Source organism: Ixodes scapularis, unplaced genomic scaffold, assembly GCF_016920785.2.
Source record: "Ixodes scapularis isolate PalLabHiFi unplaced genomic scaffold, ASM1692078v2 PGA_scaffold3__209_contigs__length_174095766, whole genome shotgun sequence".
NCBI classification, from domain to species: domain Eukaryota; kingdom Metazoa; phylum Arthropoda; class Arachnida; order Ixodida; family Ixodidae; genus Ixodes; species Ixodes scapularis.
The window spans coordinates 70,974,083-70,988,507 of record NW_024609868.1 but is presented as its reverse complement, the minus strand read 5'-3'; the positions used below and the strand labels follow the sequence as shown (position 1 = coordinate 70,988,507).

The following is a 14,425-nucleotide window of genomic DNA, read 5'->3' as shown; positions in this document are numbered from 1 at the left end:
ATTACTGTCTAGAAGATATTCCGACGTCTGTTAGATCGAGTTTGTTGTGGCAGTGTATACAAAGTTGTTACGAACCAACCTTTTTGCCAACAACAGCAAAACTCTGGAGACGATGGCGTACATCTACTACCGGCCCCACGTGCATGTGGCCTCCTACGCCATCGGGATCATGCTGGGCTACGTCGTCCTCAACCACAGCGCTGAGCAGCTCCACCGTCTGATTCGAATAACGCTCTGGCTGCTCTCCTCCGCGTTGGCGCTTCTCGTGGTGTTCGGACCGTTCAAGTGGCTTCGAGGCGACCCCTGGGTGGGACTCGACGCCGTGCTCTACGCTGGCTTCGGCAAGGCCATCTGGGCCCTGGTGCTGGCGTGGATTACTTTCTCCTGTGCTTGTGGACGAGGAGGTGACGTACCCTAATATTTGAGCTTTCTCCTCCGACGACAAGTGCGCAAACGAACCCTGTGTGCAAGTTCAAACATTCCTGCGATGTATTACGTGCAAAGAGGAAAAATAGCATCAACAGGTTACAGGTCTACGTGCGCTTAACGTGCAATAAAAAATAAAAAAAAAGATCGACCGTTGGAGTGGTGAAACTCCCGCACGTGGCGCCGCGTTGCTGCTAATACACCGAAAGCGAAAGTGGTCGGTCCTTTAGCCGGAGGCGGATAATCGGCGTTTCGAAAGCTCGCTATGGGAAAGGCTGCGGTCTGCCGACCTCGCCCGTTCTACTAATATGGCATAAGCATACGTCAGGCAGTTTGGTCCCCGCTTTGTTTGCGTCCCGGCAGCACCAGCGGCAATCGTTATCCTGTAGTAATAGTTTTAGTGCCAACTCTACAATTCGCAATCTTGATAACGCAAACACGACATCGGTCTTTTTTCGATACTGAACTTCGAAATAGTGTTAGCCGATAGCGAGTTTTATACCGCTGATGTAAGTGCCGAAAATGAGCACTGTCCACCAAAATTCTAAGTTTAATAAAATAACCTTTCGATTTAAAAAGAACGGCGATCGCCTGCTCGCGTTAACAGTGTCAAGGTGTGTATGTACAGGGTGTCATAAAAAAAAGTTACAGAGTTTTTTTTCACCGCAAAAATAAACTAGGCAATGCCGAACACTCATTCTCCGCCCAAAGTTAGCGCTAAATGTCCGAACCAGATGCCAACGTTTGAGCCCGATCCAATACCTTATTCAAAAGTTGTAAACGATTTAATGAAAATTGCAATGGGAAAGTGGCGCCTATTTTTGCCCGTCTTCGGTTTCTGGTGCCCATAGAGCCCCATGTACTCAAAAACTCCGTCGGCCGCCATTTGCACATTGAATTTTTTTTAGAAAAACATATAACTTTTGATTAAGGTATCGGATCGGGCTGAAACTTTGGCATCTGTTTGTGACCTCTAGCGCTACTTTTGGGCGGAGGATGAGCGTTAGGCGATGCCTAGTTTATTTTTGCGGTAAAAAAAAACTGTAATATTTTTTGGGTGCGCTATTTTTGAGCGGATAATGAGCGTTCGGCGATTCCTAGCTTATTTTTGCAGTAAAAAACTCTGTAAATCTTTTTTTTTTGTGACACCCTGTACAATTTATGTTTAGACAATATTGTGGGTAAATAATGCACAGCAAAGTGTAGGAGAAACACGAAGCAAGAAACAAAAATATTACATTTCTAGAAACGGTTTTGCTTAGAACACAGGAAAAGGGGATTTCAATCACCTACAACAATGTTTTTTCGTAACTTGCGGTCGTTGATGCATAGTGGACGTGAAGAACATTTATGACAATTATACGGTAATCGTATGGTTCAATCTGGAGAGCACGACCACTTCGTAGAGATATGGAAACTGGAAAACGATAGTACTGGACACTGCTTGTGTTGTGCTATGTAGTATATGCCGTTGCGGTCAAAATATCCACAAAAAGACGTGTGCAGAAAATTTAGTTGATAAAAACAACAACATACGTTTTAGAAAACAAGCGTAAAGCCTGTTCCAAATGCAGCGTCTGTTGCGAAAGCCGGCGCAGCGAGTGCGATCGCAATGTTTGGTTTCACATGCTCCAACAACTGTGCAATTCTCTTCGGGCGCGGCCGGCTGTTCGGATACGGACGCGACGCGTTTGACTTTGCCTAAAATACAACACAAGCGTCCTAATAAACACAAATATTTTACGAATACAGCATGTAACTAGAAATTTTTAATAGTCAAGCATTAAACCAAAAGTTTTAGGGTGTCTAAATTTATTTTCGAATACGCAACTATCGCGGATGAAAGCTGGCTAATGAACGGCTGGTTGACGATGAAGCGATCGCACCGACTCTGCGACAAAATACCGACTTGGTGGAAACTAGTCGCAGAGCCACTGCGACAGCGCGACTGCGATTTTGATCGTACATTTACTGGAAATCGCACCGATTTCGAACGAGAATCGCAGCATGTGAAACAGCATTAAGACCGAATGACATATTTTAGGCTTCATGATTTCTCCGGTTTCGTTCTTTCGCTGCACTCCATCCATTAATTACCGACACTGGCACTCCACCCCCTCCCCTCCAACCTTCCGTCCTATTAAGGCTCTTGAGTCAACGATACCGCATGTACATGTTCGTGATTGTGACCCGTTGTTGCATGGCGTTTCCAGAAATTGGGGCATAATGTAAGAACAAAAACAATAATATTTATCCTAATGCAAAAAAAAAAGTCACTGAAACTGTTTTTTTTTTTTTTCAGGTTTCGTAACCCGGCTGCTATCGTGGAAAGCTCTTGTCCCACTCAGTCGACTCTCTTACGGGGCTTACCTTGTTCATTCCCCACTCTACCTCATACGCACAGGGATCATGAGGGAACGCATGTCTCTCCAGCACTTCCACCTGGTACGTAGGAGAGCAGCAACCGTAGGCCATGGATAGAATGACGGTTACTAAGCCAACATACTAACCTTGCCAAATGTACGAAAACTGACTGCTTTGTGCGAACGCATATGTTTTTCTTTAATGTTCGGGTCGGGTTGTTCTCATTTGGGCCTGTTCTCGTTTCGGACTTCTGATTTGAACCTCTTCAAGTAGATCATTCTCGAAACGTCCTTCTCGCTTGGGCTTGCCGCATTTGGTTCCTTCTTGTTAAATCCTTCTCATTTCATCATCAAATGAAAAAGAAAAAAATCAAATAGGGCACTTTGAGGTGGCGACGTTCTGGATTGGTAACCGCATATCCCCGAAGTGGCTTCTTCAAGTCCGCCCCTCCGCATTTCTCTGAACGTACGCACTCGCATAAACACGCACTCGTGCTTTGGTATCACGGTTTGCCGAAATGGTTACCGGAATACGTTCGTCCTGCCCTTGAAGCGTACAGCGTAGGTCAGTACCGGCTCGTTGAGTTGTACGGAAGTGGTCGCGAGCACTGGAAAATGAAACACCGAACTGCACTTTATGTCAAGGCGCGACTTTATAAGTCCCCCCTATTTTTTTCTTTTTTTCGGAGTAGGGATGAACTTGTCGTGACTTCTTTCCCCATTCCATAATCTTATTTTTTCTTTCCGCTTAAAATGAACTGCATCCGGCGTTACGCACCGTTAGAGTCAATCCATGCGTGCTATGTGCCATTCGGTCGTAGATCGAATTGGACCAAATGCGAGAAGGCCCAAATGTTGAAAAAAGAAAATAAAACGGTTTGGATGTTTTGAGAAGGTTGAGACGAGGAGGTCCAAAGAGGAATTTGACGAAATGAGTTCATATACCTTCCGTTTACTGCAAAATAAGAACGTATATTTCCTAAAATAATCAATGCATTAAAAAAAAAAAAAAAGGCAAGCGCGTCTCTTAGAGCGCAGCTCTTAGGCGCCCGTTTGCGAGTTAAATGGCATCGGTGTCGGCGTTCAAGTCTGGAGCTCTAAGCGGCTAGGGACAATATACGTTGGTTTTACAGATGAAAGACTTCTTTGGATGCGTCACCCTCTCCTTCCTCCTGGCTTACCTGTTGTTCCTGCTCTGCGAAGCACCCGTGGCCTCGCTGGAAAAGATGCTCCTCGCGCCCACGCCAAGGCGGATCGAGAACGGGCAATCTGTCCGAAACAACGGTACCACGGATGACCATATCATCGGCAGGGAAGACACGTGTGTTGCCGTGCCCTCGTGTATAGACAAAGAACAGACCATAGAAGCCAAGTACCGGCTCTGACATTGCCATACTGAAGTTCCGTACCACCCTCTACGCAACCGCATTTTCTGGCTGCGCGAGCACTTCAGAGCTCGGTGGTGCCAATACTCTGGTCAAGTGTCTGTGACTTCTGGTCATATTCCATCTAGCCTCGCTGGCGTAATATCTTGGCGAGTGTAAGTACAACAAAAGGATAGGCTTCCCTAAAACGTTACTTTAAAGAATCTACCATTGTAAGGTTTTACGACGAGGACGTTAAAGCAAGAACATCAATTTTAAAACTGGGAAAATTTTCTGAACCATGCGAATACAATGGTGTAAGAGAAGTGGAATCAAATGTGGCAGAGCTCTATGTCAGCGGCCGCGGAGTTTGCCTATTTTTAGCAGCCATCCACTTGAACATAACATACAAATATAGAAAGCCGCATGTAAACAAACTGCTTACCTATCTACTGTCCAGTAAGCGCTCGGAAAGTGATCGCTACAATTTACGGACGTACCTCGACGAATGGCGAATCTGTAGAAACATCTTTCATCGGAAAACAAAACGGCCTTTGCCGCCGAGCATAACGTTTTACCTTATTCAGCATACTTTATTTCCAGTCACACGTATATTTCGTCACATCATTCGCCGAAATTACTCTATGTATTGTTGTGACTGGGCCTATAAAACTTGAACATGAAAGTAGACGCAGAAATAATGTTTAAAGCGCACAATGCTTCTCAAGCCCCCGAATAATGTTCGGATATCTGTAACAGTGTGCCGGATATTCGTAAATCACCACGTGAGCGCGTTTAGACACTACAGAAGTGCCTAGTTACGTCAGACATATTGCTGAGCTATAGTGGCGCAAAGAAGGACATGTAATGTTTAAGCTTACATGGCGCCTAAACCCCGATACGTTAATATTACCTAAAATATTAATTTCGTCGTGTCAATAATAAAATGAAAAAATGTATGTAACTCGAAAACATATGGAAGCTACATGGCAATTGGAAGGAAGCTAAGATGATACCAACGTGTAAATTAAGTTCAATGACACATGACCAATGAAAACTAAAAGCGCATCTAATACCTATGTCCTGACAGGTGAACACAAGCTATATTGAGACATGCGACTAACCCTACATTCGTTAGGTGAGCACCTGTCAGCCCTCTTTTCCAAACATATCCTCACGAAGGCCCCTAGCCATATCATATTTCTTACGGGTCAAAAAGCTATGTAATATACCACAAGGTTTTGATCATGGCACCATCGTGTTCGATCATTTTATTAAATGTGTAGGATATATATATGCCTAACCTTTCCCGACATAAACATCCACTCTGCGTCATAAAAAATTGGAAATTGAATGTATGCGATCATGCCCGAGTTAGGAGAAATGCGTCTGTAAATAAGTTCATCTTGTAAATATTCCTCAAGAAGATATTGCGTCTTTCCTCTATACAAATTGATGTTCGTTTCTGTGTTCAGATATTCACGTGTACATTGATCAATAAAAAGACAAACAAAAAAAACGCCATGAGAAATAAAGTGAAAATAATATTATGTCTTCTATGTTGCCACACTCACACACACAAAAAAAAAGCGCCACCTCAGAATGTGCCGCATTACATACCTGGGTCCACACCACTTGTGTGAAGTGCTTCCCATAGCCCGAGTGCGCCCCTTCTCAAAGAGCATTTCTGCGCGAATAGTCTCGCAAACAAAGCGTACTTTATAGCAAGTTTGCTGCGCCTGTTTTGAAGTGGTGTACACCACTTCAAAAACGAAGTATTTTTCGTGCAAACAGAGCCTATTGAGAGAAATTGCCTCGGAGAGCCAACCATTTTTTAATGATATTACTTGATAAATATTTATCTTTATAAAAATATTTTACGAAAACTTTTTCAGATTTTCTAGTGATAGCCGCCGAAAGAATAAAGCAGAATTGTCACCTCACACGAGATGCATTCGCAAGAGATTCGCAAGGCTGTTTCCACTTCTCGGTAATTTAATTACATCTGGTTCTGACCAGACTTGGAAAGTAATTTGTTATAAGTAACAGATTACTTGTAAGTCATTACTTTTACAAGTAATTCTGTAATTGCCACGTTACTTTTTCTCGGAAGGAATTTTAACGTAATTTGGTTACAAAATATTGGTAACAAATTACTTTAGTTACTTTTTATTTTTTTAAATATTAGCATAATACAGTAAATGGAGCTAGAAGAGCAGAACATTTAGCAGCCTAAAGAGAGAAATTCAACATAATAGAAAACATCAGGAAGGGGAAAGTAGCCGAAGAGAAAACACGATTTCTTGTATGACCTGTCACCAGAACCACTACAAAAACGGGCAAGGCATGTACAAACCTAAGAAAGACAAAGATCAAGTAAGACAACGCCGAGTAGGCTCTACGTCGCCTTTCATCCTGTGTTTTTTTTTTTTTTCTTCTTCCGGGGCAGGAGAAAGATCTTCGTGTTTATTTGTTTTTGTCTTTTACTCTGGTTCACCCTTTCAAACTTCTCCGACGTCACCCGCCACCTGCGCAGACATCAAACGCGGGTCCGTACCACCTCGATTCGCGGGTTCACAGCACGCGTAACAGCCGATTCACACGACGAACCGAATCACGATTTTCGTCCGCGAACCGTGTACCACGTGACCAGCATGTCATTGATTCCTGCGATCTGCTCCTCGTCCGCGGCGACTGATAAGTCGAGCGCCTTTTTCACTCGTGAATTCTCGGGGAGAGATAGACTTGTAAAACGTTTAGTCTCTCAACGGTACATACTTTTCTTGGTTTTTTGTTTCTTTCTGGACGATTAAACAAAAAAAGCACATCGTTTTGTTTGTGTGCTTTCGTTGGTTCATTTTGTCGCGCGATTCTTGGTACCACGCGTGAAAGAAACTGCAGAAACTTTGTCCAGCTGACGCGACGTAGGTTCCGGTACACCTCCGGGTCCGTGTCAAGACGCTCCCGTCAAAACTCGTCTAGCACGCCGCGATAATTCCTGCACGTCCAATTTAAGGTTACCTTAGTCAAATGAGGATTTCACCGAGCAAGACCTCTCTTGTGGCTGTGGTGTACTTGACTGTTGTGTACGAGCGCGGAATGCGTGAAGGCATCTCGAAACGCCCCCCCCCCCCCCCCCCCCCCGCGAGCCCAGAACTTCGTTGCTTCTATGCCGAAGCCTTCTCGAGCAGGGCCATGCCTGTGTCACTATCATGCTTGGGGATAGCAAAGCTAGCAGCGCTTCGAGCAAAGCCTATCACAGTTTTTTGTCTCGATCTGTACGTACCAGCGGCGTACGATTTATTAGCGCGGTAGGAAACGTACCACGGTGCGATGTTGAAGTTCCGCTGTACTGTAAGGTGACGAACAGGTTCGGTCTGTCCTCGCTTGCGTCTGCTCGTCGTTTCAAATATCCACCACCTCATCACTCACTAACCCGCGAGCAGGCCACGACCTGGCGTCAGTTACAGATGACAGCATTCAAACATTTGACACTCCTGCATAAATTTTACCCCAACAAATATCCTGACACTTGCCCACACTGCGGCAAGTACCCATCCCTCTATCATGTCACTTGGGCGTGTCTCTCCAACCCCTCGCTCCCCCCTTCCTCTTCCCCTTCCTACGAGACCTGGGAAGCTGCGCTGCTCAGCCCCTCCCCTGACGACCAGCAAATGCTGGTACAAAGGGCGAAGGCTGCGGCAGAGAGCACTGGAGCCCTGGACTAAGGGCCCCACCTAAACCAAAAGTCTCTTGCAATCAATAAAAGTTTACTCCTCCTCCTCCTTCTCGTCTCCCTCGTGTAGATGCGCTTGGGAGACGGACGAACCGCCGACATGCCGTCACGTGATCAGTCCGTCCGCTGATCAGTTCGTCGTGTGAATCGGCCATAACAGACGATGCAACCTCGCGCGAGGGGGTCGAATAGACCGATCTCACAAAGCGTTCGGCGCTTGCGTGATGCCACCATAACGTTAGTTCACGGGAGGCAGACGGCCGTGCATGCGAGGGCTCGTGCAGTCTCGTGCTCCAAAAGCGCAGAGCTCCAGCAGGGTTATTGCACGTGCAGAAAGACTAAAGTTCCCTCGATGCATTGCGGCAGCGGTGGCGTAGTCAACCTGGCTGGTGAAATCGGCCTTTGATGTGCGCTACTGTATTCTGTCACGCTCTTGAGGCACGACTGAGAAGCGCCCGGCGCGAGGCTAAGGGCATCGTCTTCGACGGTATACGGACGATACTTCTTTTGATTTAGTTGTCTGAGCTTGGTGGTCGAGTACGCCCCTCACTTTACAGTCAACTGTCAAGATAAAATAAAGGGGGGGGGGGGGGTAGGTCATCTCTGGAGTCCTGACAGGGAGAGAGAAAGAACGCTAAAAGTGGTGTATCCTCTATTGTTTTGTGAGACCGTAGGCCACCGCTTCTCTAGCTCTCTATGGCCTCCACGAATATTGGTATGAAAGTGAGAAACGATGAACGATCGATAACCCGTAACCTCCACGTTTTCTCTGTCTGGCCGAGTTTTCGGTCACGGAGCGTCCGTCGTCTCCACGGCCATCTCTTAAAGGGGTATTCACACGAGGGAGAAACCCCAAGGATTTTTCCACGGCACGCGCATCCCGCCACGAAAACGTCAGGCTTTGCGATGTGGAAAAGCCTCGCGTTTTCGTCTCGTGATGCGCGCGCGCCGGGTGAAAACCAGTGTAAACACCCTATGCGTGTGAATACCCTTTAATGGGATGTTCAAAATTCAGGTTACTAAAGGGGCGATGCAAAAATTTTTGTACTTTGCGCAAATACCGCTTAGAACGAATCTCTGATGTTAATGACCTATGAAACACGCTTTCGTTTTTCACCCCATCAAATAGAAGCCCCAGAAAAAAATTTAAAGAAAAGCGAGCAGCGTTCACCTCCTCAGCTCGCAGCCAGAACAAGCGGCCACGTGATCTGGAGCCGATTATATGCTGCCATTGTTGATCATAGCCACGCGCTGGTGTTGGCAAAGAACAGGACCGGTGCTGAGTTCCAGACATTGTTAGGGCTCGGCTATGGTCGTCGTTGCGGCGATTGGACACGGGCCACTACCCGAATGCTTCTCGAGCTTGTAATTTTTACGAGCCCAAATCGAGTGCCCACGCAATTATCGGGTCTAATCTATGAACCGCATTCAAATATTGTCATTGGGGTGTACTGCGATTCCCACTTTACGTCATCAAGTTTCGCAAAGGAGATTGAATCAAAATGATCGTTTTTTTTTTTTTTTAAATTACAGCGCAATAAAAGAGTTTTTTGGCCAGTGGCGTTGCGTGCGAGTATCCTTGAGTCCCACTAGTGCCACTAGGCTCGTGTAAAGTGAAAAACATTCGAAGTGAATATCGTTGCACCTCTCCTTTAAGGACAACGGAAACCTAGAGTTTCAGTGCGAACTTTGCTTGCCAAGAAACACACATTGTGATCATTAAGAACAACAAACTCTAATGTACGGAAGCACGTCAAGGTAAGCTGGGACACCAGTAATCCGCATTGGCTATATATTGTAACGTTACAACCAACTTTTTCTTTTCTTGTGAGTAACAGGCGAAACACACGAGTCAAGAGGGAGCTGTCGTAGATCGCTTCCTTATCTCCGAATCTCGTAGCGGAGGTAGACGCTACTGCTGAGCATGCGCGCCGCTAGCTTTGTCTACACAATTCCAGAGATCGTTTCCGGAGGCCGTAAGCTAGAGGAATGGCTGGTGTGGTTGCAGCTTTTGGTGCCTTGTCAGCTTCCAGGTGAACGGACTGCACCAACACTGTTTCTCTTAAATACAATATTTTATTTTTACAAGGACTACCATAATACGGGCGTATGAGAAATAAAAAGAAGTGTGGCAGAGCATTTTTGAAAAATATCAAAGTTGCTTCTATTTTTTCCTGGCAAAGTGTATGGGAAAAGTAACGTGAAAGTAATTTGTAACGGAACGAGATAATTAGTCCGTTACTTTTCAGCGAAAGTAATTTGTAACGTTTGAAGCTCAGTCATTTGTAATTGTAATTCTTTACATTTTTCAAGTAACGAGCACAAGTCTGGTTCTGACGCATCTTTCGTATATACTAAACGTTTAACGTGTAATATTGTAAGAAAAGAAAAAAGTTAGGCTTGCATATATAATATTTTAATGCACCCGGAGTGCCACATCGGCAAATCCGTCAAACAGTCACACGTTTTTGAACGGACTTTGAATCTCAGCACTGTCTGCTTCTTTCCGATATCAAAATGTGTTCATAGCTATCAAAACATTTAGTTTTGCGAAGGAAAATTATACAGTCCTTCAGATCGATAGCCTTCATAGACTCGGCAAAAGAGAGCATGCCCATGAGCGGCTCTAAATCTTCAAAAGTGAAATCGTCGAAGGGAAACTCGTTGAAGGCCATCTTGTTCAAGAAGCGAACTGGGGAAAATGCTCAATGGGCAGTTCATCAAAGAGATTATCCGGTTGCTACTGTTTAAACATTGCATTCAGCTTCTGTATTCCAACACAAATATATTATATGACCAATTCCTGCGAGGAGTCATTTGTATAAATATCCACGAAGCGCTTATGGGAGTGACCAATTAAAACCTTCTTTTTATCAGGTACTGCTTCCCAATTATGCTTCTTCGGTGGCGTACATCCTTAATATATAAAAACAAACTTGCTGGAGCCGGCGCACGCATCAAGATGTTAACAGAAAAACAGTACGGGCAGCGTGGCTTAGCCAGATGAACGGCGCATTAGTGTCTTCTGTCATTTAGCGCACTTTTAGTTACACGCACACTGCGGATTGGGAGCACCACGATTTCATGCTGTATTTCAGAGCTGGAGTGTTAGTGTGAGCTCTCCCAGTGCTCTCGAGCAGCCCCGGCAGCGAAAAAGATTAAACTGAACGTCGCAAAACTAATATTCCCAGAGTGCGAGGACAGAGGGTACGAACGCGTTATATGACTGATAAGAGAATGGGTCTTCAGAGTTTTCTAAAGTGTTCCCTTGCAGACAATCCGTTTAAAAGGAACAAAATAAAACACGGAAGATAGACGGCAAAAAAGTACAACAGTATATATATATATATATATATATATACTTTTTTTTTAACACCATAGGGGTAAAGGCAGAAATACCACAAAATGTGATAACGCGTCGAGCGAGTTGCGGTCGCAGCGCTGCCGTCTCTGGCACTGCGGCAGCTCAGGCACCGAATCTCGAGGAACGATACATCCAGGAACAGAGATGAAAGAGTCACGTTTCACTGCGGCTTCCTCGTAAACGGCCTTATCCAGAAAGCATGCGAAAAAAAAAATGAAAATAAACAAACAAAGTGTGCGCGCGCTCGACAGGAATCCTGGAAGCCCGGCAGCTCGCCCGCTTATCGCGCGCAAGGCGTAGAGGGCGCCGATTGTGTCGCTCTCTGTGCTTGACGACATGATGTTGCTTGCAGGGGGAGAAATACCCTAGTTACACGTGCGCTCCTAAGTGTCATTGAAACCACAAGATAAAGAAAAATTAATTTATTTTGTACCACTTGAAGAGGTTATTTCTTTCTGCGCATTTTCCATCGTCACACTATTCATAGAAAATTTCATTTTAGGCTGAAAGACACTTTTACCGAAAGCATTAGCGGGTGACCACGCCTTCTTTTGGGATGCATTCTTTGTGTATCGATAAATTTTCAAACAAAAAATTAACACCAGATTTAAAAGCATGTTCGGGAAGAGCTACATCTTAAAATTAACGTTGCAACTATTGCATTTTTTTTTTCAAGGCAATCTTATGCACGTTTTTTTTTCACGTGTGTACTTTCAAGTTCCTGTCTTTTTGAGCGACAACATGGCGACGTTGGATGCCTTTCTGTGATTCAATAGTAGTAGCATCGCACGAGCTAATATTTTGAAGTCCTGTTGATCAAACCCTGGGTGGATCAACATCAAGTGGCTGAGGGAAGCTGACGTACCTCGAATATACTTTGCCGACCGAAGGACACACGAGGTCACAAGAGAGGCCCGGCAAACATGGCGAAAAGCCAAAAAGCGAAGACATGAATGAGACAATGACTACCAAGTTGGCGGCTATTGAAGAAATGATCGTAGCGTGTTGGTTCCAATATGAATTTGTTATTTACTTGTCTTTTTTTTAACTCAATTGTCTTGAAAGAGTATTTTTCTGTATAAAGGCAATACTATTTTCTTAACCTGTCATTATGGAGCGTTGATTTTTTTTCTTTTTATTCCTACCGCTGACGCTTACGTAGGTGTTGAAATGTACTGAAATATAAGTTAAAATATACGCATAACAGTTTTTGTGCTAAACATTTTAATGCACCAAGAGAGCTATGATTTCAGTACTAGAAAAAATAATCCAAATTTTAATTTCCATTTTGTATCATTACTTATAGGTAATTAGAAAACATCCACTACATTTGTAACAAAATGAGAATAAGTGAAGACTGAGAGCACCCTTAGTAATACTCTGAAGCTTGAACGAAGGGGGGAAGGAGTGATTATTAAATTTATTGCATTAAAGTTAGGGAAAGGGCACCATAACTCACCATAACTCCACCTAACCTAGCCTGACTTAACTTTTATGTAATAAATTCAATAACCACTTTCTTGCCTCTTCGTTCAATATATATATATATATATATATATATATATATATATACAACACGGGCACTTCACGTCATCGTACGTGGTCTCCGAGGGGGATATAAACGAATATGTGCAGATGAATGAACCGTACTTAATCCAATGAATTAAAGAATCCAAGTTTTCAGGAACCCGCCGAAAGCCAAAAATTGGCGGAGCCAAAAACTGGCTCCGCCAATTTTTGGCTTTCGGCGGGTTCCTGAAAACTTGGATTCTTTAATTCGTTGGATTAAGTACGGTTCATTCATCTGCACATATTCGTTTATATATATATATATATAGAGAGAGAGAGAGAGAGAGAGAGAGAAAGAGAGATGCAGGGTAACGGTGGAAAACAAACCGGGAGGATTTTATTCGACGCTTTACCCGAGGCAGGTCTTCGTCATTCCTGACGAAAACCTGCTTTAGGTCGAAACCTCGAATAAAATCCTCCTGGTTTGTTTTCAACAGTTACTCTGCAACTCTGTCTTCTACGCCTTCGACCTCCAAGTCAACATGCCCCTCTATATATACTCCTAATAAGTATACGGTAAAATGTTCCTCAACAGGGCCTAATATGCATAGGATGTGTGGGACTTACCCTGTACCCTTAAGCCGACGACAGTATCTACTTGGGCAGGTCGTTTGGCTGGCACCCGTGTCCAATCAGTGAGGAGACGAGCGCTAGGTCACTGTTCGGCTGGCACTCGCGTTTTCTTTTTTTTTCTTTTGACAGGTGCCAAAACCGGAAACAATTGGGATGCCGTGCCATATAACGCATAGAGTTAATATAAAAATGTACAGAAAAAGGTACTATGGTTCGGAACGCTTCGAAACGGCGGGCCATAGGCGCGGACATCGGTCGGTGGTCCCACTTGGCCATCCTGATAGGCCCATATTACGTGACGGATTAATATGCACAATTATGCAAAAGCAAAACATCATCTGTAAGGTCTGCACCTGGCTTTTTTTTCTTCTAGCGTACTTTGGCGGGAAAACAGCATAAACGCGCATTTTATCAAACAAACAAAAGTTGACAAGCGCTCGAGCAACTTCAACTGATTGCGGCAAAACTAACACGCCTAACCATTCTTGCGCTTTCGTTCTACGCTTTTCTGTCGTTCTCTTGTTGTTGTTTGTTTTTATTTCTCTTGGTACCACCGAGGTTAGCGCCCATGATTTGCCGCGTTCCGTTCCTGTCGTTACTCACCTGATAGAAAAGATGTTGTGCCAAAAAATTTAATCTAAAACTCTCTCCGACAATTTGACAAACTTCCCTTCAACAGCTTCTCAGTGGCCGTTTCTACGGATGTACTTCAGACGAGTTTGGCCCATACGACGAGACGACAGCATCCCCAGTAAACACGCTGACAGTCGGAATCGAGCAATGATTAGCCGATTTGATAAATGTTATTGATTTTAAGTCCTTGGAAATGCCACGGAATTAAGGCGTATTGAAATAAGATTTCAACAATAGGAGCCTAATGCTTGGTGATACGGTGAATGTTGCAATTGTTGTCTATTAATAAGAGTGTTGTAACTTTTTTCCGGAGACTCCGCCGGTAGCAAATTAAAATGCAGCAGTTTGGGTGGCGTGAGACGGAAACCTATACATTGTTCCCACACATTGCGTGTAT

At 44.3% G+C, this 14,425-nt stretch overlaps 1 protein-coding gene across 1 annotated transcript in view; it reads left to right on the top strand.

The window, feature by feature from the left end:
• Positions 1 to 9,185, top strand: part of LOC8040722 (nose resistant to fluoxetine protein 6) — a gene marked incomplete at its 3' end in the record, with an annotated part of 33,067 nt that extends 23,882 nt beyond the window's left edge. Inside the window, exons 8-11 of the mRNA XM_040501363.2 lie at positions 97 to 404; positions 2,729 to 2,871; positions 3,923 to 4,024; positions 9,174 to 9,185. Coding sequence (XP_040357297.2) covers positions 97 to 404; positions 2,729 to 2,871; positions 3,923 to 4,024; positions 9,174 to 9,185 — 565 coding nt within the window. The remainder of the gene's footprint in view (positions 1 to 96; positions 405 to 2,728; positions 2,872 to 3,922; positions 4,025 to 9,173) is intronic.
• Between the last annotated feature and the right edge of the window lie 5,240 nt (positions 9,186 to 14,425).